The sequence below is a fragment of the Bactrocera dorsalis genome, unplaced genomic scaffold, assembly GCF_023373825.1.
Source record: "Bactrocera dorsalis isolate Fly_Bdor unplaced genomic scaffold, ASM2337382v1 BdCtg281, whole genome shotgun sequence".
In the NCBI taxonomy this organism is placed as follows: domain Eukaryota; kingdom Metazoa; phylum Arthropoda; class Insecta; order Diptera; family Tephritidae; genus Bactrocera; species Bactrocera dorsalis.
Window position 1 is genome coordinate 1 of NW_026038332.1, and position 25000 is coordinate 25000.

Sequence of the window (25000 nt, forward strand, 5' to 3'; positions counted from 1 at the left end):
GGCTTCTATTGGAAATGTATTTTGCTTGGAAGTAACAAACTATTTCTCTAAAACTTATTTAAGAACAAGGCTTAAGCTTAACTCGGCCCAGACAAAAAAAAAAACAAACAATTCCGTGCTAGGGACTGTTATAGAATTAGGATTAACTATCTACGAGGAGCAGTTAAAACAACAAGTAGCAGAAGACTTGAAATATAGACGAAATTTTGCCTCAAAATGAATCCACATTGCTGCATACAGGGTTTGTCCGGAAAGTAATAGGACTGAGCCAATTTATAAAAATTTATTGAACCAATCGTTACAATTCTTTAAAAACTTTCAAAATAGATACATTCTGCCTCGATGCAGCGCTGCCAGCGTGATTAACAAACATTGAAAGCGTCTCGGAACGCATTCTCCGGAATAGCCTTGAGAGCCGAGGTCCATGCTGCTTGGATCCGCTCTGTCGCCTCAAAATGCTTGCTTTTCATCGGCCTTTTCAGGCAAGGAAACAAAAAAATTCCGGGGCCACATCTGGGTTGTAGGGTGACTGCGGAAGCGTTGGGATGACGGTCTTTGTTAGGTAGCTGTTCACAAGAAAGGCGGTGTGAGCCGGGGTGTTGTCGTGGTACAACTACCAATCGGCTGTGTTGTCTTGTCGGACCCGATTGACTCTGCTTAATCAAATCAAACGTTTCTGTCGCAGATTTACCGAGTTTCACACAGAATTTAATCGCATTTCTCTGCTCTAACGAACGCTGCATTTTCGGCTTGCACCACTCAGAGAAACACGTCGCGCGAAAATGTTTGTCCTGACTCTCCTGGTGCTCGGAGACAACTGACTAGCCGCTGGTTCGTTAGCTAGGAACGCCCTCTACCGAATACAGTCGGTGCGCGCACGCTCCGAAATACATTCGCGGTGAAAGAAAATCAGTCCAATTACTTTTCGAACAAACCCATAACCAAGCAAAAGCGTACAATACTTGGAATAGTGAGAGAACCGACGGTGCGGAAATATAGACGTATTTTCAACTTGATAGTTACCCAAAAAAAATGCACCTCTCAACTTCTTTTTCGAAAAAAATATTTATTCTATAAATATACTAAGCCAAACACTCAAACGCCTTCTTTGTTCACTATTGTCTTCGACTCTGCATTTAGTAAAGAAAACTATTAATCTTTATCAGCAAGGCCGCTCTTATCACAAACGCACCAACTAAACCAGAGTAAGAAGAAATGACCCAACCGTTACAATGTTTAGTTTATTACAAGGCTTGAACTGAAGTAGTTCTTTAGTGTACACCACAAGATGAATAACGCGAAGCTACTATTATTAATTTTCACTATATTAGCGCCAATCGGGCTGGCACCGGTAACGGATGCAGCGCGCATACTCGGCTTCTTTTCGACCGGCACCAAATCACATTTGCTTATACACTGCAGCATTGCCGAACAGTTGGCCCGCGCTGGTCACGAGGTAACCGTAATTGGCATTACCGAAAATGTTTACCCGAATGCTACCTACAAACACATAAGACTACAGCTCAGCGATGTCAGCGAGAAGTATGCGAAAACTTTGTTCGATGTGGTTAATGGACGTATGTCCTTTCTGAAGACCGTCACAGTGAGAATGCGTCAATATATGAGTAGAGCGGATGAGATTATGCGGCATCCATGGATGCGTGAGTTTTTGCGTAACAGTCGTGCCGGCGATTACGATTTGTTACTCTTTGGTTTCCTTATGAACGAGTACCAAATTGGTTTAGCTGCACATTTCCGTTGTCCCATTGTCATGACCTGGGTGATACAGCCAGCTCTACAAATCCATCGATTTGTAGGAAATCCCCAACAGCTGTCGTACGTACCGTCATTTGTCAGTCCTTTCAAGCAGCCTATGAATTTTATGCAACGAGTAAAGAACTTTTTGGTGACGCAATTCGAGCAAAACATGTTAGTGCCCTATTTGGATTACAACACACAAAAGTTATATGAGTAAGTTATAAAGTTAAGGCCTATATTACGATCCCTTAGAGATATGTAAGGGAGAGATAAAATTATACAAGCAACTCATATAATTTTCTAGATATAAGAGTTGTTTTGAAGTTTCTACGAGAGACTGAGCATATAAATGAAGTCAAATACAATGCGTAGGTTGCCTTTTATATTTCGGAATTTGGCAGCCGTTGGCTTGTTATCTGGCAACTGACAACTTTATCGTAAAGTTTGACATTTTTCATGTTATGTGAATGTTTTGAGATACGAGCGCTATTTGTGTTGTTTACAGTAACTTAAAATATTCATCTCAGTCAAAAATGGAATAAAATCGCGAATACTTTCGCGCGATTATTTTTACAATTTTCGGCGAGAATTAGCTCAGCAACAGTGCAACGATGAACTTAATATAATTTTTGTTGATAAAGGCCAATCGAGGACCAGTGTTTCACGATGAAATAGAGAAAATGCAATTGAGTTCTTACATCACTTCAAGGTGGATTTCGTGAAGGTCAACCAAAATCAGTTGTTGTTCCGGAAACTATTGATGCGGTGCTCAAAGTAAAATTGCCAGATCGTCATCTGACCTATGGTGAGAGAGAAGCAACCACAGGCATTAGAAGAACCAGCATAGAAACTCAAGCAGATCTTAATGGAGAATAATTTGAATGGAATCTCATAATCAGAATTCTTAGCTAGCGTGCAGGAACCCACTGCTCATTCACCTCGATCAGAGGCCACATACGACTAAACACAACATTGTACCTTTTAGGCAATCCGTCTTTTTGCGCAGCTACAGTCGATTATGTAACTCGTTAAACTACCCAAAACAATTTCTTACATATCCCATAAACGCGCTTATCAGCTGACACCTTCTCATTATTTATTTATTTATGAACGCACTCAGCAATTATACATAGATTTTTTTCTTTTACATGTTGAGTATTTGAATATCTTGACTTTCGCAAGTTTACTTTGTACTCCACGAAATCAAATATTTCCATCCACTAAATGCTTAATAATTATATTTACACAGTAACTAGTATATCACATGGCACATCTTAGAAAAGCATTTAGTATGATTTAAACTTTTCGTCGGTTAATGTAAAAAAGTAGCGGAAATGAACGTTTGCAAAATATTCGCTCTACACGTTTTGATTCTTCTCTGCCTAACACTTTGCTGTAACCACATAAACGCGGCGCGTATAATCGGTTTTTTTCCGACGCCATCTAAGTCGCACACACTCATACACGCCGCCATCGCCGACTCTTTGGCACGCGCTGGCCACAATGTCACCGTCATCGGAATTTCGAAGAACGTCTATCCAAATGCCAAATACAAATTCATAGAGATCAAACTGACCGAAGCTGCAGAATCGCATCAAAACGTATTGCAAAATATGGTCAAGAAACCGAAATCTTTTTATTTCAACTTATTCAATTTTGTGTACTCTTTTGCCAATACCGCTAATCGAACACTAAGCCATCCGAAGATGAAGGATTTCTTGCGCAGACATGGTGCTGGCGCGTTTGATTTGGTACTGCTGGGGTTCGCAGCCAATGATTTCGCCATGGGCCTTGGCGCACATTTCGGTTGTCCGACTATTATATCCTTTGTGGTCCAGCCGGTCTCTTCAATTAATCGTTTAGTCGGAAATCCCTCGGAGAGCGCATATGTGCCGTCGTGGTTCAGTGAACTAAAAGCCCCACTGACATTTTGGGGACGTGTCTTGAGTTTTTTGGTCGCCTTTTATGAGGAATGGATCGTATTGCCGATTGTTAAAATAAATATGCTGAAGATTTACAAGTAAGAGTTCAGAAGAGTTTGACATTTTAAAGGTATTTTAAATGTAGTAAATTGTTCATCAAAATTGTGTAAGTTTTCTCGGAACGGCAACTGACAGAATAAGCTGGTGATTAAATAATTAATTATTTTAAAATCGAAAAAGAAACGTTGTCACCCGTCGAATCCGTGATGATCTAAGCGAGAAAGCGCTCGCAGGCGACGAACAAATCATTTTAGAACTTCGAGGTGATCTTGCCCACTTATGTAGAAGTATATCTATATAACTAAAGGAGAAGGCTTGTCTGATCACTACTTATGTGATTATCAAGGCTTGAAGTGATAGAGTCTGATGAACTTGAGATGCACTTGTAGGACGCATGTTCTATATAAGAAATACAGGAGTCTTGTCCGGCCAGTGCACAAATGACTATCGAGGATGGAAGTAATATGCTCTGAGGATGATGTGGTGATCGTGAAGGAAGCTAGCTGCATTGTGGCACTTTTCTAAGCTCTGTATGAGAAGAAAAATAAATGTTTTGAAGTGACAGATTACTTCAAAATTATGCGGTAATGTGGGACAGGCAAATACAAAATAACATAAGGTGACTTTCAGAAACCAATAAAACCCTTAGATAAGGTTCAAAACCAATAAACTGATATCGCGACATTGGAACGCTTATCATTCATATATCAGGTACTTGTAGCGATACTACTCAAAGAACTGCAGGCCACTTAGTAGTCTTATTTCCGTGCTCGCGTACAGTTATAAATTTATTAGCAATGACAGCTGTTTCTATGTCATTTGTCGCGTTCAGTGTTTTGCTCGTGCTCTCGAGCAGCCCTTTCAGCGGAGAATGCGCCCGCATACTCGCCTTCTTCCCCACCACAATACGTTCGCATCAGTTAATGAATTGTGCTTTGGCCAAAGTGCTGGCCGAAGCCGGCCACAATGTAACTGTGATTGGCGCCACCACGAACGTTTACCCGCGCGCTAAATACCGTTACTTACGAATCGGTGGACTGGCGATTAGCAATGAATTGACTAAAACTTTCATAAATATACCAAACATGGCGGCATATAAATACCTAGGTGTAGTGCATACCGTGCTACGTGCACATAATGCAACCCTGGCACAGCCGAAAATGCAACATTTCTTACAAACCTCTCAAGAAAGCGACTACGATCTATTGCTAATGACTTATTTAATTAATGATTTCCATCTTGGCTTAGGCGCACACTTCAGGTGCCCCATAGTCATGTTCTCGGTGGTGGAGCCTGTGAAAAAGATACATAGATGGGTGGGGAACTCCGATGAGATTTCCTATGTGCCCATACGGTTAAGCGGTATGGTGCAACCATTAAATTTTTTTCAACGAGTGAAAAACTTTTTGTGGTACTTTCTTGAAAGTGTGATGCTGTATGGCTCGATGGAGACATCAATGGAAGAATTCTACAAGTAAGTGTCTAGAATGAAAGTTATTTATGTTTCTGTGAAAGATTTCTCACAATAACAATCTAAATAACAATCCTCGTAACGCTCGCAACAGTTATCAGGTAGAGAAGATAAACATAAACCTTGTCTTTGGGGCAACTTAAAGAAGTTGAAGGCCCTAAGCAGCTGGTAATCAGAGAAAATCTTCATTGAATTGAGAATGTATGGTAAGAGGGCGCAGAAAACTTCGTTTACTTTATCTCTTTTTGAAACAGAAGCTCATGCTAAACTGTTACTGTTCTCGAGCAAGTCGTTTCGGCACCCTCTTTTTCGATGTAGGTTGAATATGGCAAACGTCCGAAGGTCGTTATATACATATATGTTTTATTTTCCGCTAATCGAACCTGGGAGAGACCTTTTTCTTTTGATCTTCACTCTTTAGTTTAAACAGTTGCTTTAACTAGGATCTAAACCAGCAACGCCTAACGTCAGCGCTACAATTTTGCATATCTATTGGGAATGACGTGTTGATTTTTCAGCACACACTATGTTATAAAAATATTTTTTAATTCTTATGAGTAAAAAGTTAGTTGATTTTCCGAACGTAGAATACAAATAGATATTGCTTGTAAGTTATGCGTTATTAAATAATTCTCATTCAAAATATAGTTTTGATAAAAAATCGACTTCCAATTAATTAATAAACATACTGTACGTATATGGCTTTGTGATTGGTGCTCACTGGGAGTCTAATCAACGAGAGAAACACGCGACACTCGCGATTAATGGCAAACGTGTAGTTCTTAGTTCTGAATTTTGCTGGTCATCGCCATGTACGTAAGATTTTTTTGGCTCTCAGTTCAGTTATTACATCAGCCATGAAGAGTAAGGTCAAAATATTAACATACAAAGTATATTTACACAAACAAACTTTGCCAGTCATGCACATCTGCCGATAGTGTTTGAAGAAATTAGAAAATCACTCTTGCAGTTATAAAAATACTTAGATAAAACTTATCAATTTCCACCGAAGCGCTTAACCAAATTTCAATATATCAAAATCTCAATTTTAAATAGCGCTCAGTTGTCGTTTGTACGTTCGAACGCGTAGAACGCAGTACGGGGAAAAGCAAAGTACAATTGTTACGCAATTTGCATTCGTCATGTCGCCTTTAAGATTCTGTTGCCTGCTGCTGTTTATCGGGGTGGTCGCCACGCGCTTCGATTTGACAAATAGCGCGCGCATACTGGGTTTCTTTCCGTCACCCTCGAAATCTCATCTGATCATACATGCCGCGGTCGCCGACACGCTAGCGCAAGCTGGACATAACGTTACTGTTTACGGCTCTTTAAAAAATGTGATTCCCAAGGCAAAGTACAAGTATATAGAACTTGAGCGCAAAACTCAAGACAACTTAATCGCTGCTGCGATGGCGGGTTCGTCGACGCCTTATAAATTGCCTAATGTAGTGAAGATAATCGCCTCTGTATCGAACGATTCCCTAACACATCCGCGCGTTCAACGTTTGCTGCAGGAACACGGTCCTGGCGATTTTGATCTGGTCATAGTCGGTTACTTTATGAACGATGCCACTTTCGCTTTGGCGACGCATTTTCAATGTCCATTAATTTTGTCTTTTATGATACAACCAGTTATGGCGGTCAACTCTTTTATTGGTAATCCTAACGAGCTTGCCTACACACCGAATGTGTTGGGAAATCAAAAACAACCGATGAATTTCGTGTCGCGTGTGAAAAACTTTATTTCCGTAGGAATGGAGATGGCCCTTGTGGAACTCGGTCAATATTTTCAACGTAAGGTTTACGAGTAAGTTCGTCATTATAAAAACGTTCCTCTATACTGAAGAACGCTGCGCTAATAAAACTCACGATTTTGAGGTTAATATAATTAACTACTGATCATTTGAGAACAAACAAGTAAGAAAGAGCTGTGTTCGGCCAAGTTTTCGCTCAAATTTGTCAATTTTAGGCACTAAGATGCACCGTTATGAGTAAAACATGCTCTCTTATTTTCATAGTGGAATTTATTCTATATGGGAAGTAGGCGTGGTTGTTGTCCGATAGGAATGTAAGAAAAAAGCCACGAAATCGAAATCGGTTAACCGGGTCTTGAGATATTTGATTTCACCAAAAAAATGGACGGTGCCACGCCCGTCGTCCAATTTTCACACTGGTTCCCATAAAGCTCTCTCATACCATCTCGGTGGTAAAATTTAATTATATTACTTAGTTATAGTTTACATATACAATATGTATGCTTTTGGTTAATGGCGATTTGTGGGTGTGGCAGTGACCCGATTACGCCCATCTAAGGGTTGGGTTGCACTAGCAAACCCACATACAAGTTTCATCGAGATATCGAGATACGGATATCTACTTTTCTCGTCATTATGATCATTTATATATACATAACCTTGTATCTATCTCGCTTAGGTTTAATTGATACATACAACCGTTAGGTCAACGAAACTATAATAATCTGTAGCAACTGGTTGCAAGAGTATAAAAGTCAAGAATCGTCATTCCTACACCCAAAAACAATAAACATTTTTTATTAGGTTTTCTTTAAGGATTTTGGTCAGTTTGGGCCGCCTACACAATAGTAATTCGAAGCCGTAAAGTATGTCGAAATTGCTCCACTAATTCAAGTTTCTAATGCTCATGTTGTGTGCGCTCAGGTGGGGGTACATTGTAAAAAAAAGATCTAATTGAAATTGAAATTTCAAAGAACCATAATGTCAATAATTATGTAACGTTCACTTTGGGCTTCGTGAACCTAAGAAACGACATATTCTTGCAAGGTGCCGGCGCTGACGTGTTTTAGTCTTTGCCTGACTCAAATCTAAATTGTTAGTGAAGCTCATAAAGCTAATTCTCGACAGATTATGTTTTGAAATTTATACAAAAAATTTTTTTTGGTTTAACATCAGCTAGAGCTCTCACTTTTCTACTAAGTATTTTAAATGAGCAAGCGAGTGATTTGAGAGATGAGTAATTTTTAACTACATGACATACAAATATTCTCCGATATAATAGAGCGCATGTCTGTTTTGATTGCCTCTCTTTTTTATTAATGGAAGAGTTTATTTTTACGCGCGGACAGGTTTGTAATAATTCTCAACAACGTAAATATGTTTGAAGTCGAATGTTAATACAGACACGAGTGCTAAATGTGGCAACCTTTCATCTCTAAGGTGTTTGGGCATTGACATTTTTTGTGTTTCTCCGGAAAACTCTCTGTTCGGTAACGCACGGTCCACTAGAAGCAATGTGAATTCAGTGCGCTATTTTTGACTATATCCCAGTAGTTAAAATTTGAGCAGGTTCAACAGCAACCTAATTTTGTACAAAAGCTTTGGAACTATCCCTTATCAATAAAAAAAATTGTAGCATAGTTCAATGATTTTACTACTGAGAAGTAGTACAGTTTGTGTGTAAAATTGGGAGGTAAGTCGCGCATCGACTTGAACCAATACAGCGATATAAATTGTGTCCCAAAAACAACGCAAGATTGGAATTACTTAAGTGCTAGCAACAATCCGAATTAGTTTTAGAGGTAGTGAGTTCAAAATAACTAAAGGAGTTAAAGGAGTATCTTTTGATAGAAAGCAGTTCACTGAAATTTGTGCAAACGATTGCCAGAAATATACAGGAAAGCAAAGCGGGTCCATATATTTGGCGCCTAGGGCTTGGAACAGTTGTTGTTAGATTTGATAAATTTTTGGTCATAAGGTGACATATGCCAATGGCATTTTTCTTGCAATGTCTTGTCACGTTATATTAATTATTTCCTGATTTGTGCATTGGAAAGTGAAAGAATCAAGTGGAGCTTATAAATGAAAACCATGACATAGATATATAAGGAGAATGCCACGTACTTAATTTTGTCGAAATCGGTCGGTCGGGATCCGAGATATGACATTTCACCAAAAACGGACGGTGCCACGCCCGTCGTCCAATTTTCGAATCCGCTCCCATAAAGCCCTCTCATACCACGTTAGGGATACAACTTAATGTCTGTGGGGTACATAGTAATATTCAAAACCATGCGGTAATGTGACCTGAGCGAATAAAAAATAGCCATAAGCCAATTTATTTAGCCGACTTTCACAGGCGGCTGTTGAGAGCTTTTTAAGGTGATCTCGCAGGCGGTTAATGTTTAGGCTTATATTGGGCTACTATGTATTTACAATTTTTTAACAATAAAACCATTAGATAAGGTTTAAAAACCAATAAACTGATATCGCGACATTGGAACGCTTATCATTCATATATAAAATACTCATAGTTGATACTACTCAAAGAACCACAGGCCACTTAGTAGTCTTATTTCCGTGCTCGCGTACAGTTATAAATTTATTAGTAATGACAGCTGTTTCTGTGTCATTTGTCGCGTTCGGCATTTTGCTCGTGCTCTCGAGCAGCCCTTTCAGCGGAGAATGCGCCCGCATACTCGCCTTCTTCCCAACCACATTGCGTTCGCATCAGTTAATGAATTGTGCTTTGGCCGAAGTACTGGCTGAAGCCGGCCACAATGTAACTGTGCTTGGTGCCACCATGAACGTTTACCCGCGCGCTAAATACCGTTACCTACGAATCGATGGACTGGGGATTAGCAATAAATTGACTAAAACTTTCATAAATATAGCAAACATGCCGACATATAAATACCTAGGTGTAGTGCAACCCATGTTACGTGTACATAATGCAACCCTGGCACAGCCGAAAATGCAACATTTCTTACAAACCTCTCAAGAAAGCGACTACGATCTATTGTTAATGACTTATTTAATGAATGATTTCCATCTTGGCTTAGGCGCACACTTCAGATGCCCCATAGTCATGTTCTGTGTGATGGAGCCTATGAAAAGGATACATAGATGGGTGGGGAACTCCGATGAGATTTCCTATGTGCCCACACAGTTGAGCGGTATGGTGCAACCATTAAATTTTTTTCAACGAGTGAAAAACTTTTTGTGGTACCTTGTTGAATGTGTAATGCTGTATGGCTCAATGGAGACATCAGTGGAAGAATTCTACAAGTAAGTGTCCAGAATGAAAGTTATTTGTATTATTGTGAAAGATTTCTCCCAACAACAATCTAAATAACCACCCCGATAACGCTCGCAATAGTAATCAGGTAGAGAAGATAGACATACAACTTGTTTTTTCGGGCAATTTAAAGAAGTTCAAGGCTCTAAGCAGCCTGGTAATCAGAGCAAATTTTCATAACATTAAGAGGGCGCAGATAACTTCGTTTACTTTTGATCTTTTTGAAAAAGGAGCTCATAGTGAAATGTAACCGTTTTCGAGCAGGTCGTTTCGTCATAATTTGGGGTAATTGTACAGATTCCTGACGCTCTTTTTTGATGTAGGTTGAATATGGCAAACGTCCGAAGGTCGTTATATATATATTTTATTTTCCGCTAATCGAACCTGGGAGAGACCTTTTTCTTTTGATATTTATTCTATAGTTTGAAAAGTTGCTTTAACTAAGATCTAAACCAACAACGCCTAACGTCAGCGTCTACTGTGCATGACGCGTTGATTTCTCAGCACACAGTATGTTAAAAAGTATTTTTTTTAAATCTTATGAGTAATAAGTTAGTTCATTTTCCGAAAGTAGAATACAAATAGATATTGCTTGTAAGTTATGAGTTATTAAATAATTTTCATTCAAAATATAGTTTTGATAAAAAATCGACTTCCCATTAATTGTTAAACATACTGTACGTATATGGCTTTGTGCTTGGCGCTCACTGGAATCTAATCAACGAGAGAAACACGCGACACTCGCGATCCATGGCAAACGCGTAGTTCTTAGTTCTGAATTTTGCTGGTCATCGCCATGTACGTAAGATTTTTTTGGCTCTCAGTTCAGTTATTACATCAGCCATGAAGAGTAAGGTCAAAATATTAACATACAAAGTATATTTACACAAACAAACTTTGCCAGTCATGAACATCTGCCGATAGTGTTTGAAAAAATTAGAAAATCACTCTTGCAGTTATAAAAATACTTAGATAAAACTTATCAATTTCGTCTGAAGTGCTCAACCAATATTCAATATATAACATTTATAAAATTGCTTCCAATTTTAAATAGCGCTCAGTTGTCGTTTGTACGTTCGAACGCGTAGAACGTAGTACGGGGAAAAGCAAAGTACACTGTGAACAATTAAGTAGTCGAAATCGATAGTGAAAATAATTAAAGAACTGTTACGCAATTTGCATTCGTCATGTCGCCTTTAAGGTCCTGTTGCCTGCTGCTGTTTATCGGTTTTGTCGCCACGCGCTTCGATTTGACAAATAGCGCGCGCATACTGGGTTTCTTTCCGTCACCCTCGAAATCTCATTTGATTATACATGCTGCAGTCGCCGACGCGCTCGCGCAAGCTGGACACAACGTTACTGTTTATGGCGCTTCAAAAAATGTGATTCCCAAGGCGAAGTACAAGTATATAGAACTTGAGCCCAAAACACATGACAACTTAATCGCTAGTGCGTTGGTGGGTTCGTCGATACTTTATAAATTCGCTAACGTAGTGGAGACGATCGCCTCTGCATCGAACGATTCCCTAACACATCCGCGCGTCCAACGTTTGCTGCGGGAACACGGACCTGGCGATTTTGATCTGGTCATAGTCGGATACTTTATGAGCGATGCCACTTTCGCTTTGGCGGCGCATTTTCAGTGTCCATTAATTTTATCTTTTATGATACAACCAGTTTTAGCGGTCAATTCTTTAGTTGGCAATCCAAACGAGATTGCGTACTCACCGAATGTGTTGGGAAATCAAAAACAACCGATGAATTTCGTGTCGCGTGTGAAAAACTTTATTTCCGTAGGAATGGAGATGGCCTTTGCGATACTCAATGTACATGTACAAGAAAAGATTTACGAGTAAGTTTGTCATTCCAAATTCGTTCTTCTATACTGAAGAACGCTACGCTACTAAAACTCACGCTTTTTTGCGTCGTTTGGCCTTGAGCAAGGGACCTTCTTTAATCCAGCAGAGTAATTTTTTTATGTGTTGGACAGTATACGACATAAGAATTAACGAACGTTTCTTCAAAAAGCCCCCAAAATAATCTATGCCACCATTTTTTATATCACCTGTCTATCCCATAGATACTTCGCAGTTGATCTGCATGGTCTACTCCACCCATGAATGATTGGTTTATTATCTATAAATTTATGAACAATTAATCCATTTGTTGTTGATCGAGAATCAAACTCTCCTCTTTTCATTTGCTTGTCTGGCTTCATGTTTGAAAGAAATCCTTTCGATTACCTAAATTATTCCACTAATTACAAAAAGCAAGAGCATTCGAGCTGGTCGTTTAGACAAAATCTGAGGTAATTGTTTAGATTCCCGACACTTTTTTTGATGTAGGTTGAATATGGCAAACTCCCGAACAATTTTCCGAACGTAGAATACAAAATCGACTTCCCATTAATTGTTAAACATACTGTACGTATATGGCTTTGTGCTTGGCGCTCACTGGAATCTAATCATCGACTACTGAGCAATACGTTTTGTAGATATGAAAACAGAGAAACACGCGACGCTCGCGATCTATGGTAAACGCGTAGTTCTTAGTTCTGAATTTTGCTGGTCATCGCCATGTACGTAAGATTTTTTTGGCTCTCAGTTCAGTTATTACATCAGCCATGAAGAGTAAGGTCAAAATATTAACATACAAAGTATATTTACACAAACAAACTTTGCCAGTCATGAACATCTGCCGATAGTGTTTGAAAAAATTAGAAAATCACTCTTGCAGTTATAAAAATACTTAGATAAAACTTATCAATTTCGTCTGAAGTGCTCAACCAATATTCAATATATAACATTTATAAAATTGCTTCCAATTTTAAATAGCGCTCAGTTGTCGTTTGTACGTTCGAACGCGTAGAACGTAGTACGGGGAAAAGCAAAGTACACTGTGAACAATTAAGTAGTCGAAATCGATAGTGAAAATAATTAAAGAACTGTTACGCAATTTGCATTCGTCATGTCGCCTTTAAGGTCCTGTTGCCTGCTGCTGTTTATCGGTTTTGTCGCCACGCGCTTCGATTTGACAAATAGCGCGCGCATACTGGGTTTCTTTCCGTCACCCTCGAAATCTCATTTGATTATACATGCTGCAGTCGCCGACGCGCTCGCGCAAGCTGGACACAACGTTACTGTTTATGGCGCTTCAAAAAATGTGATTCCCAAGGCGAAGTACAAGTATATAGAACTTGAGCCCAAAACACATGACAACTTAATCGCTAGTGCGTTGGTGGGTTCGTCGATACTTTATAAATTCGCTAACGTAGTGGAGACGATCGCCTCTGCATCGAACGATTCCCTAACACATCCGCGCGTTCAACGTTTGCTGCAGGAACACGGTCCTGGCGATTTTGATTTGGTCATAGTCGGTTACTTTATGAACGATGCCACTTTCGCTTTGGCGGCGCATTTTCAATGTCCATTAATTTTGTCTTTTATGATACAACCAGTTTTAGCGGTCAATTCTTTAGTTGGTAATCCTACCGAGCTTGCGTACACACCGACTGTGTTGGGAAATCAAAGACAACCGATGGATTTCGTGTCGCGTGTGAAAAACTTTATTTCCATAGGAATGGAGTTGCTCATGGCAGAATTCGGTATACATTTTCAAACAAAGATTTACAAGTAAGTTCGTCATTCTAAAATCTTTACTCTATACCGAAGAACGCTCATTTGAAAACAAAAAACAGAAACAATTTTTACACCTAAAAACACAAATATTTTTCGATTAGGCTTTCGGTTCGGATTTTAGTCAGTTTGGGTTCCTACACAATAGTACTTTTCCTATAATATCTCCACTAATTAAGAGTTTCTAATCCTCATGCTGTGTAAAATGCAGACCTAATTGAAAATGAAAATTCAAAAAACGATAGTGTTGATATTTATGTGATGATATCTTTGAGCTTCCAGAACCTAAGAAAGAACATATTCTTACAAAGTTCGGCGCTTACGTGTTTTAGTGTTTGCCTGACTCAAATCTAATTTGCTAGTGAAGCGTATTAAGCTAATTCTCGATAGATTATATTATGCGGTTTATGTAGAAACTTTATTTTGGTTTAATATCAGCTGTAGCTCTCACTTTTCCACCATTTTTAATTGAGCAAGCGAGTGATTGAGTGAGACGAGTAATTTTTAACTACATGAAATACAAATATTTTCCGATATAATAGAGCGCTCATTCTCTACTATCATTAGTTAGCTGCTTATAGTTATATATGATATAACACAAAGTTCAAATAATTTTGGCTTGTGTGTCTATTTTGCTTCGTGTTTATTTTTTATTGCCGCGCGTTTATTTTTAATTATTAGAGGAGTTCATTTTTACGCGCGGACAGGTTTTGTAATTACTCTCAACAACGTAAATATGTTTGAAGTCGAATGTTAATACAGACACGAGTAGTAACTGTGGCAACCTTTCATCTCAAAGGTGTTTGGGCATTGACATTTTTTTTTTGTTTCTCCGGAAAACTCTCTGTTCGGTAACGAGCGGTCCACTAGAAGCAACGTAAATTCGGTATGCTAATTTTTTTATTTTTGACTATATCCCAGTAGTGAAAATTCGAGCAGTTTCAACAGCAAACTAATTTTTTTTATAAAAGCTTTGTGGCTATCCTTTAACTAGTTAAAAATTTTAAAGTAGAGCAATATTTTATTTAAAAATTGAAAGTAAGTTAAACATCGACTTGAACCAGCGATATAAAGGGTGTCCCAAAATTAACGCCAGATTGTAATTGAATGCTAGCAACAAACCGGGTCCCAAACCCAGCGCACAAACCTGTGGAGGGGATGTTTCGCCTTCTCACTTAAGCTCGCCTTCAAACGGATGTTCTTAGGCTAGCCACAGGATACTTGGCCAAACACCAATTCGTGAGCTGCTTTAGTCAAATGTAAAAGAATAGTTTCTGGCCACTCCCAAGTGAATGGCAATCAGCGAACTTTCCTCACTTGCGTGAACTTCTACACATGACTCCATCCTCAACAAGATAAGCCGATCAGTGGAATTTAGCGCGATAAAAATTAGTCTTTTTTTGACAAAAAATAAATTATTAAATTTTTTTTACAAAAAATAACCAGCACCGATCCCAAATGTATCAGTCCACAACACCTCAGCATATGTTTGTCTCAATAACAGGTTGACTCAGCCAAACACACTATTAGACGAGTAATAAAAATATAATGCGAGTTCGCTATATACACATATATCTCCAAATTTCAAAAGTCAGCTGCGTCTATCATCTGTTACCTACAGCGTATTTATGCTAACCGAAAACAAGTTCTACCACTTAGTATTCGACACATAGCGCAAAGGCGCACAACAACTTTACGCGCGCTGACATCTAAACGCGTCACAAAGTATTTGTTTATTAGTGAAAAAGGAAAATATAAAAATAAAACAAAAGCCAAAGAATGAGCAACTGGCTACCTGCCGCCCTCATCGCACTCTCTTGTGTGCTCAGCGTGCATCCGACGGCGCGTGTTGAGACAGCACGCATACTGGGCTTCTTCGCTTCACCCTCCAAGTCGCACATAATTGTGCATTGCAGCGTCGCTGATGCGTTGGCGCAGGCCGGTCATGACGTCACCGTCATCGCGTCCGGGCCGAATGTGCGTCAGCAGGCGAAATACAAATATATCGAATTGGAAATCATGGGCGACCATCCACTCATGTCCAGCGATATTGTCGACAAACGTCAGCCGTTTTGGCGGCGTTTCGGTTCCTTTTTAGCAGCGATTAATCGGAATGCCAATGAAACACACCATAACCCGCGTGTGCAACAATTTCTACGGCAACATCATGCGGGCGACTTTGATTTGTTGCTGTTCGGTTATTTCATGAACGATTTCCAATTGGGTTTGGCGGCGCATTTTCGTTGCCCCATTGTGGTATCGTTCATGATACAGCCGATCTATGCAGTGAACAAATTCGTGGGCAATCCCAGTGAGACTGCTTACGTGCCGGGTATATTTGGCTATTTGGTGCAGCCAATGAAGTTTTTGGAACGTGTGAAGAACATGATTGTCGCTATGATCGAAGAAATTGTGATCCAGACAATGCAGGATTATCAAGGAAGTAAATACTATAAGTGAGTTCTGTTGCTGCCGACCTACTGTGAGATTGTGTATTGAACTGAAACAATGCTGACGAGGTAGTGAGGTCGCTTATGCTTAGTAGGTTAACAACAAAATGTTCAAGGTTACTGGGTTCGCCGTACGGTTTGACTTTACTAGGGTGCTACTGAGAGGGTTAAAGGCGTAACTTTTGATCGAAAGTAGTTCACTAAAATTAGTGCAAAGGACTTGATACTAGAAATATACAGCAAAGCTAAGCGGGTTCGACTATTCTAGAAACCCTAATAACTGTAGTGACAGCTAATTAAATGGTCTTTCGCCAGTGAAAGGATTAAGAAACATAGTCCTTCTTATCTAATTTAAACCGTAAATCAAAACAAGTAATCAACAGCTCTTTGTTTCCAAGACTAGTTCGGCCGTACTGAAATCACTGTGTCTGTTACCTTATCTGCCACCTTATCGCAAACGCCAAGCCTTCTTCAACACCCTATCTTTATACTCTTTGCTCACAGCATGCAGCTTGATTTACACAGCAGCCAACGGCATAAGCAAATATCGCGATTAATGGTTGATCTTACAAGCTCTGTTTGATTAACATTGTTGAGCGGTATCAGTGAGTGTTAATCCTTGCGTAAATATTTTCTAGGCATAGTCCTAACTAATAAAAATAAAATCTATATGGGATGCTCGCAAATTGATAACCGCTCAGTCACCTTTAGACACGCGATCCACACAGTAACGCAGAGCTTCGTCGCGCTTTAGACATGTCTGTACGCGCTACTATCGCAGTATTTATCGTCCTCGTTATTGGCGGCTTCAACGCGCCTCCAGCTTTGGTGCATTCCGCACGCATTCTTGGTTTCTTTCCATCAGTTTCACCATCACATCTTTTTATACACTGTGGCGTCGCGAATGCGCTTGCCGAGGCCGGACACAATGTTACTGTACTGTCTTCGACGAAGAATCCTTACAAGTTGACGAAATACAATTACATACAATTGGATTTACCGCTATTTCCAAAGGAGTTCTTAAGTCGTTTGGTTACAAAAGAGCAATCGTTAATCGCACGCTATCCATATTTCATTAAGGAGGTCGCACAGTTGTCAAATCAGTCTTTAGCCAATCCGCGTTTGCGCCAATTCCTCGCCACACATGGCGAAGGCAGCTTCGATTTGCTCATTTTGGGTTACTTCATGAACGACTTTCATTTGGGTTTGGGTGCGCACTTTAAAGTTCCTATTGTGGTCTCGTTTATGGTCCAACCGATTTTCGCTGTACACAATTTGGTTAAGAATCCAATAGAGCCCGCCTATGTGCCGACTTTGTTCAGTGAACGCAAACAACCGTTGAGTTTTTGGGGACGAGTGGAAAACTTTGTCGTAGCTCTGTTTGAAACATATTATATGACCCTCCTGGTGGAACGGGAATCGCAAAAGTATTATCAGTGAGTTGTGTAAAATTCGGAGTCTTTAAGGACGAAACGATTTAAGATTTGTGAAATTAAAAGTGAAACAAAAGTGCACTAAACTGACAAGCGAGTGAGCATTTACCCCGTTCAAGCTCTAGAGAGGTTAAACGCAATTTGTTTGGCTTAGATTGCATCGCGAGATGTTGGGTGTTAAATAATTTGGCCAAAGGTTTCAAGGTTTATGATAGGAAAGTCATAATTATAATTAGGAAGTACACTGTTAAATTCTGAAACTCGTTACGGGTGTTTTTTGGACTCTCGTGAACTTATTTCTTCCAAAACTGATCCGCCGCGTTAAGAAATATTCTAGCTGAAGTATTGCATCTAAATTATAAATGCAACACGATGAAAGAATTTGAGTGAAATTTTATGTTGCTTAATCCTTAGGGGTCATACGAGTAACAGGAATTAAGATGCTTGTTAGTTCTCTTGAGGCATTTTATTTAGAATTTTCGAGGATGTTAGTTAAATTCAAACTGATTCAAATGCGGATTTAAGAATCTTTGGGCGAACTGTAAGCCTTTATTCCAAACACTAATTTTTATTTCTTCTTTTTACTCCTTTTTTAGTTACAACTTCCCGTCGGACCGTTATCCACCACTCGACGAAGTGCGCAAGAATGTCTCACTAATCTTCACCAACCACCATTTCAGCCAAGGACCCATACGCCCTAATGTGCCCAACCTAATTGAAATTGGTGGCATACAAATCAAGGAGAAACCCGATCCTCTACCCACCGACATCGCTAAGGTTTTGGATGAATCTAAAGAAGGTGTTATCTACTTCAGTTTAGGCAGCAACATCAAAGGCTCCCATCTGAACGAGGAAAAAATAAAGATAATGTTCAATGTTATCTCAAAACTGCCTTATAAGGTCTTATGGAAATGGTCGCCGACCGAACTACCAGGCGAATCGAAGAACATCATCTTCCGCGATTGGCTGCCACAGGACGACATACTTGCGCACCCTAACGTTAAGCTATTTATCACACACGGCGGCATGGGTAGCGTTGTGGAGTCACAATATCATGGTGTGCCCATGGTAGGCATACCGTTATTTGGCGATCAGCCATCGAATATGGTAAATGTTGAACGCTCCGGCTACGGTCTCGCCGTTGACTACTTAACATTGTCAGAGGAGAGTCTAAACAATGCCATACAGGATGTGCTCAACAATCCCAAATACAAAGAGGCAGTGCAAACATTCTCTCGTCTGTATCGCGATCGGCCGATGACACCACGTGAAACAGTTGTCTATTGGGTGGACTATGTGCTGCGACACAAGGGCGCCAAGCATATGCAATCGCCGGCAGTGCATATGAATCGTTGGCAACTGTTGTCGCTCGATGTGATCGGCTTTCTGCTCGCGATCGTCCTCACCATTTCGGTAGTGATCGTAAAAGTATGCAAACTCATTTGCTGTCGTGGAAGGAAAAACAAATTGCCAAAGGTGGAAAAGGCGAAGAAGAATTAGTGTACAAAGGAAATGTAAAATTGGGACAATAGCTCTTTTGAGCCGAAAGGGATGCGAAGTCGACAACGGATAGAAGATGAAGATGATAGACGGTGTGGAAAGTAACAATGCCAAATACGCTTAACAATTTTAATAAAGGCATTACTATTTAGTCATGTAAGAAACCAATGAAATGGCCTTAATATTTTAATATAGTGTATTTACTTCGTAAATACATATGCAAGTGACATACATATATACTTTATATATGTGATAAGCGTGAATGCACTTCCAAAGGTCTCTCCCGCATTTCGTCTCATATACTGAGCGATAGGAGCTGGAAGTGTGTGTGATGACATGATAAAATTAAGATTAAGCAATCACTATGATTTAAGCACTTGCAAAGTAATAAAGTTGAAACCAAAATAAAAACTCCGACAGTTTTATTATTTGTAACCATATATGTATATAGTATAAGTTTTAATTAAAGATAATTTTGTTTGAAAGTACAAAGTACAAAATTAATTGCTAATTTTCTAAACCAACAATTTCGAGAAACATACTAAAATTTCGCCTGAAAATTATTTCTGCAAAGGGAAACAAATGGTGCAAAAACGAAGCAAAAACTTTAATTTCTAAAATACCGAAAACATTCAGAAGGTTAGAAAAGGTGAAAATTGTTTGTTGCGAGCAAATGTTTTTGGTGGTACAAATTACTCAGAGGGTCGAGAACGTGTCGAGGACAAACCACGTTCAGGACGGCCTTCAACATCAACTGATGATCAACACATCAATAAACTAATGGAATTGGTGCGCGACGATTAACAGTCAGTGATCTTACTGGTGACGTTGGAACATCAGATCAGTGAAAACCATTTTGAAAGATCGTTTAGGTCAAAGAAAACTGAAAGTACGATTGGTTCCAAAATCACTCAATTTTTTCGAAAAACAGCGTCTCGTTAACGTCTGTGAAACAATGCTTTCCGAACACCATGATGTCTGAAACGATTTATGACTGGCAATGAATCTTAAATTTATCGGAAACAGACAATCAATCAACCGAATATCGTGGCAAAAGTAAGCCGAAGTCGACCACGCCAAAGCAGGTCAAACATTAAGGTTATGTTGACGGTTTTCTTCGATTATCGATATGAAATCCTATTTTGTACTACGAAAAAATCGCAAAAGCTTGCTTTGTTCAAAAAAGCTTTAAATAATTTTGTATTCGCTAATTAATTGAGTGCACGTATCATGTGAAAGCTTTAATTTTAATTGATAGAATCAGTTAACTAACAGTGACGGCTAAAGTTCAAATTATACAGCAAAATTGTTTCTATTGATATAAAAAGCTAATAAAGTTTCTCTGCGTGAGGTATAAGCTTTTATATAGAAGAAGTTTCTTAATCGATAACGGCATACAGTATAACATATTGTGTACACGCGTAAGTATTGCATACAAATTATGGATCTACGATAGTAAAGATAGTTTTCCAACATTGTATGTTTGAAGGCATGTGTAAATCTGGCTTATTAGCTACTCATTCTACAACTTAGGCACAAAGTACGAAGTAATTAATTTTTGTACATAAATCTGTGGATGTGTTTGTAGTTTTACTACAGCGAGTTACTCTAGTAAAAAGAATAAACAATTTCACGAAAGCATTGACTTATTTACCCACCCTTTCATAGAGCTTTTATTGTTATTGTTGCTTATGCACATGCGTCTAACACCTTATAATCACGTAATTGATAAGATACTTCAGAAGATAACGATAAATAAGTAAATAATCGGATGTGTATGGGTATGTGTTTCTCTAACGCTTCTTATAGTAACAGTGTAAAGTGTTGATAATGAAACAACCGTTATCTGCTAAGATAATAAAAACCTGTTTTAGGGAAGCACGCACAATACTCAACTCTTTCATCTATCTATTATTTGGTAAATGTAGTCGAGATTTCAGCACTCTTGCTCTTTACTCACGTTTGAAACAAATCTGAAATTGTAACTTGAGATTTTTTGATAAAAAATTAGGGTTTTTTCGATATTACGTCAACAAAGGGGGAGAATAATATTAAAACAAAAAAAAATAACAAAATGCAGGAAGCATAGTTTCCACCATATTTCAGTAAAGAAAAGAATTTTGTGCAAGATAAAAATGAAAAACACAGCAGCATGGTTATTTGAATTTTTCAAATAAATTTTGATGTAATATGAAAAAGTGTATATACAAAAGTTATAGACCCTTTCATTATCTACAACACTGACATGTAAAATTTTTCTATGGGACTTGTCGGAAACCGAAATGAATCATTATTAACTCTTAAAAATGTTACCACGCCCCTTTTCTTATTTTTCCCGACCACAGATCGTCCGTAAATTAATTTTCCTTTAATGTATGTAATTTTATCTTTCGTTTTCCGTGGGTTTCGAACTACTATGATTCTTTTTTTTTTCAAAATGTTTAGCCTGATCTATCCCGCTATTAACTAAACAAAAGAGAAAAGCTTGAAGCTCTTATCTTCCACTTCAAGTGAGAATTCAGCATCGGACGAAGACGACATTATCATACTCAGCTAAAATTGTTTCTACCGGAGATATAAAATATACTCAAACATACAGTGGCGAACACATAAAAAGTCTTATTTATGGCATTAATACATATTGGGAAACTTTTTTGAAAATTATGAGAATGAGTAAAGAAAGCTATCTGTCTTGACTACATGACTACAAACTCTCCGAAGTTGAAGATTATGAAAATGAATACGCTTTTAATACCACAACCGAAGCAACAAAGCGCCTCTACGTACAAATATATCAACCTTCTGATGTCTATGCCGTTTTAGTTCACTATTTTCTCTCAGTGCACGCCTCATAGCCACAGAGTACATAAACTACTTAATCAGTTAAAGAGTTTAAGAAGTGAACACGCACAAAGAACGCTGAGAAGAGCATTTTACCACACCACACAACGCCCCTTCGCTCGTGCCCCAGTAGCGTAAGCTATTTATTCCGCGCACACACCTTCAGCCTACTCAGTCTTCGGACGCAGCTACGTCCTAAACTACAAGCAAGAACTTCTAATAATTATTTCAAACGCTATGCACTGGCCGATCGCGTACGTGGGTGTGTTCGTTTTTGTTACGATCGCTTATCTGATACCAACTCAGGATGCGGCTCGCATACTAGGGTTTTTCCCGTCGCCCGGTGACTCGCATTTGATTATCCATTGTGCTGTAGCCGACACGCTGGCGCAAGCCGGACACAATGTTACGGTGATCGCGACCAAACCGAACGTTAACCCAAAGGCCAAATACAATTACATATATATCGATACACCATTGCTGCCGCCGAGTTTCTTGAAAAATTTCGTCAACCAACCGATGCCGTTCTATAAACGTTATCCGATGTTGCTAAAAGAGGTCTCAAAGATGCACAATAGAACACTATGGCATCCGGAAATCCAACAATTCTTGCATGATCACGGTGCTGGTTCCTTCGACTTGCTGCTGGTGGGCTATTTTGCCAATGACTTTCATGTGGGACTTGGTGCACACTTTAAGTGTCCAGTGATTCTTACTTTTATGGTACAACCGATATTTTACCTCAACGAGCTGATCGGCAATCCCAGTGAACACGCATATGTGCCAACCGTGTTCAGTGGTTTGAAGCAACCCATGAACTTCTGGGCGCGTTTGGAAAATTATGTCATATACCTCTTTGAATATTACTACATGGGGCCACTGATGAAAAGCACAGGGCAGAAATACTATAGGTGAGTTAAACGCAAGAGATAAGCGCCAAGACTCACTTCACAATATGTAGGAGATAAGAAACTTATGCGCTATAATATGCTAATTGTTTTATTGTTTATTTGTTTTAGTTATAACTTCCCCGCCAGCAGCGGCTATCCCAGTTTCGAAGAAGCGCGACGCAATGTCGCCTTAATCTTTGCCAATCATTGGTTTGCACAGGGCCCTGTCCGACCACATGTACCGAGTCTCATAGAAGTTGGTGGCATACAAGTCAAAGAGAAACCCGATCCCCTGCCCACCGATATCGCTGAACTGCTAGATGGTTCACCAGAAGGTGTGATCTACTTCAGTTTTGGCAGCCTTATACGCGGTAACACATTGAAGCCGGACACAGTGCATATAATATTCAACGTATTGTCCAAGCTACCTTACAAGGTGCTATGGAAATGGGGCGCCGACCACCCAGGCAATGCGTCGAACATCCTCTTTAAAAGCTGGCTTCCACAGACAGACGTACTCGCGCATCCAAATATCAAACTTTTCATTACGCATGGCGGTAAAGGCAGCGTAGTGGAGGCGGAGTATAATGGCGTACCTATGGTGGGCATACCACTCTTCTCCGATCAGCCCGCAAATATGGAGGAAGTGCGGCAGGCAGGCTTCGGTACATATGTACCCTATGCCGATTTGACTGAAGAGCGTTTGCGGGATGCGATCGAAGAGGTGATTAACAATCCGAAGTATAGAAAAGCGGTGCGTGAATTCTCGGAAGTATATCGGGATCGTCCGATGACACCGCGTCAATCGGTTGTCTGGTGGGTGGACTATGTGCTGCGGCATAAGGGCGCCAAGCATATGCAATCACCAGCCGTGTACTTGACGCATTGGCAGCTTTTGTCGTTGGATGTGTTAGGTGTGTTGTTGGCGAGCGTGGCGGTTGTGGTGGGTTTACTGATAATTCTGTGGAAATTTTGTATCACAAAGCTAGTCGCGCGTCTGATAAAAACAAATGGCGTGAACGGAACGAAGCGAAACGCAAAAAAAAGTGCCAAAGTAGAATAAGGGCTCAGAAATATTTTAAGTAGTAAATAAATAAATGTAATATGGAAAAACAATATTAAAGTTTTCACCTAAAATATGTATTTTGTAGTCGAAAAAGTCTTTTCGTATTTTGTTAATATATGTTGTTGTAGTCGTATATCTCCAATGCTACCAATCACATTGTGTCATACCATATAGTGTTGGAAAGGTGAGATTTTAAGCTTCATTTAACCAAAAAATTAAATTCGGGGAAGTTGAAAAAAAGTTACAGCTGTTCAAAAATGAGTGAAAATAATGAAGAAATTCGCTATATTTTGAAATTTTTGTATAAAAAAGGGAAGAATGCCACGCAAGCCACCAATGAAATTTGTGAAGTTTACGGAGACGATGCTGTATCAGTTCGTGTAGCACAACAATGGTTCGCTCGCTTCCGTTCTGGAAATTTCGATGTGAAAGATGCACCTCGCTCTGGTCGACCTATCGTTGAAAAAGTCGATGAATTTATGGAAAATATTGACCTGGACCGTTACATAAGCACCCTTAACATCGCTAAGTAACTGAACAATCATCAACAAACTGTAGCGAAAAATTGGGAAAAAGTGGGCGACCAAAATGGTACATATTTGTTTACCTATTACATATTATCAATAAAAAAAAAAGTCGTAAATAAGTAAAAAATTTGCAATAAAAAATCGTGTTTTGAAAATTTATATTTGGAAAAAAATTAATGTTCATAAAATTTAGAAATTACAAAAAAATACTGTTTCTAAATTTGTAATTCTCAAAAAAATTTATGTTTAAAAAATGCGTAATTTAAAAACAGAATAAAAAAAATCTAAAAATAATAATTTTTATAAAATTTGTAATTTGCGAAAAAAAAATTTGAACGAAAAAAAATTTAGTTAAAAATATTTTCTAAAATGTTATGAACGTTAAATTTGCAAAA

The 25000-nt window shown here is 39.0% G+C and overlaps 2 protein-coding genes across 10 annotated transcripts; both read left to right on the plus strand.

Moving 5' to 3' along the window:
• Positions 1–1257: 1257 nt before the first annotated feature.
• Positions 1258–19692, plus strand: LOC105232213 (UDP-glycosyltransferase UGT5). Of its 9 annotated transcripts, XM_049462091.1 has the most exons (3): positions 4516–5001; positions 10041–10253; positions 18378–19692. In XM_049462091.1, exons 1-3 carry the CDS (start codon positions 4538–4540, stop codon positions 19279–19281), a joined length of 1581 nt encoding a protein of 526 aa, XP_049318048.1. In that variant the 5' UTR covers positions 4516–4537; the 3' UTR covers positions 19282–19692. The 9 variants fall into 9 exon arrangements, with proteins under 9 accessions (XP_049318043.1, XP_049318042.1, XP_049318048.1 ...); XM_049462086.1 differs by lacking the exons at positions 4516–5001; positions 10041–10253 and adding an exon at positions 1258–1971; XM_049462085.1 differs by lacking the exons at positions 4516–5001; positions 10041–10253 and adding an exon at positions 3059–3778.
• A 2565-nt stretch (positions 19693–22257) lies between these two features.
• On the plus strand, positions 22258–24162 carry LOC105226110 (UDP-glycosyltransferase UGT5). The gene is made up of 2 exons (XM_011204887.4): positions 22258–23033; positions 23142–24162. Exons 1-2 carry the CDS (start codon positions 22360–22362, stop codon positions 24073–24075), a joined length of 1608 nt encoding a protein of 535 aa, XP_011203189.2. The 5' UTR covers positions 22258–22359; the 3' UTR covers positions 24076–24162.
• The last annotated feature ends 838 nt before the right edge of the window (positions 24163–25000 follow it).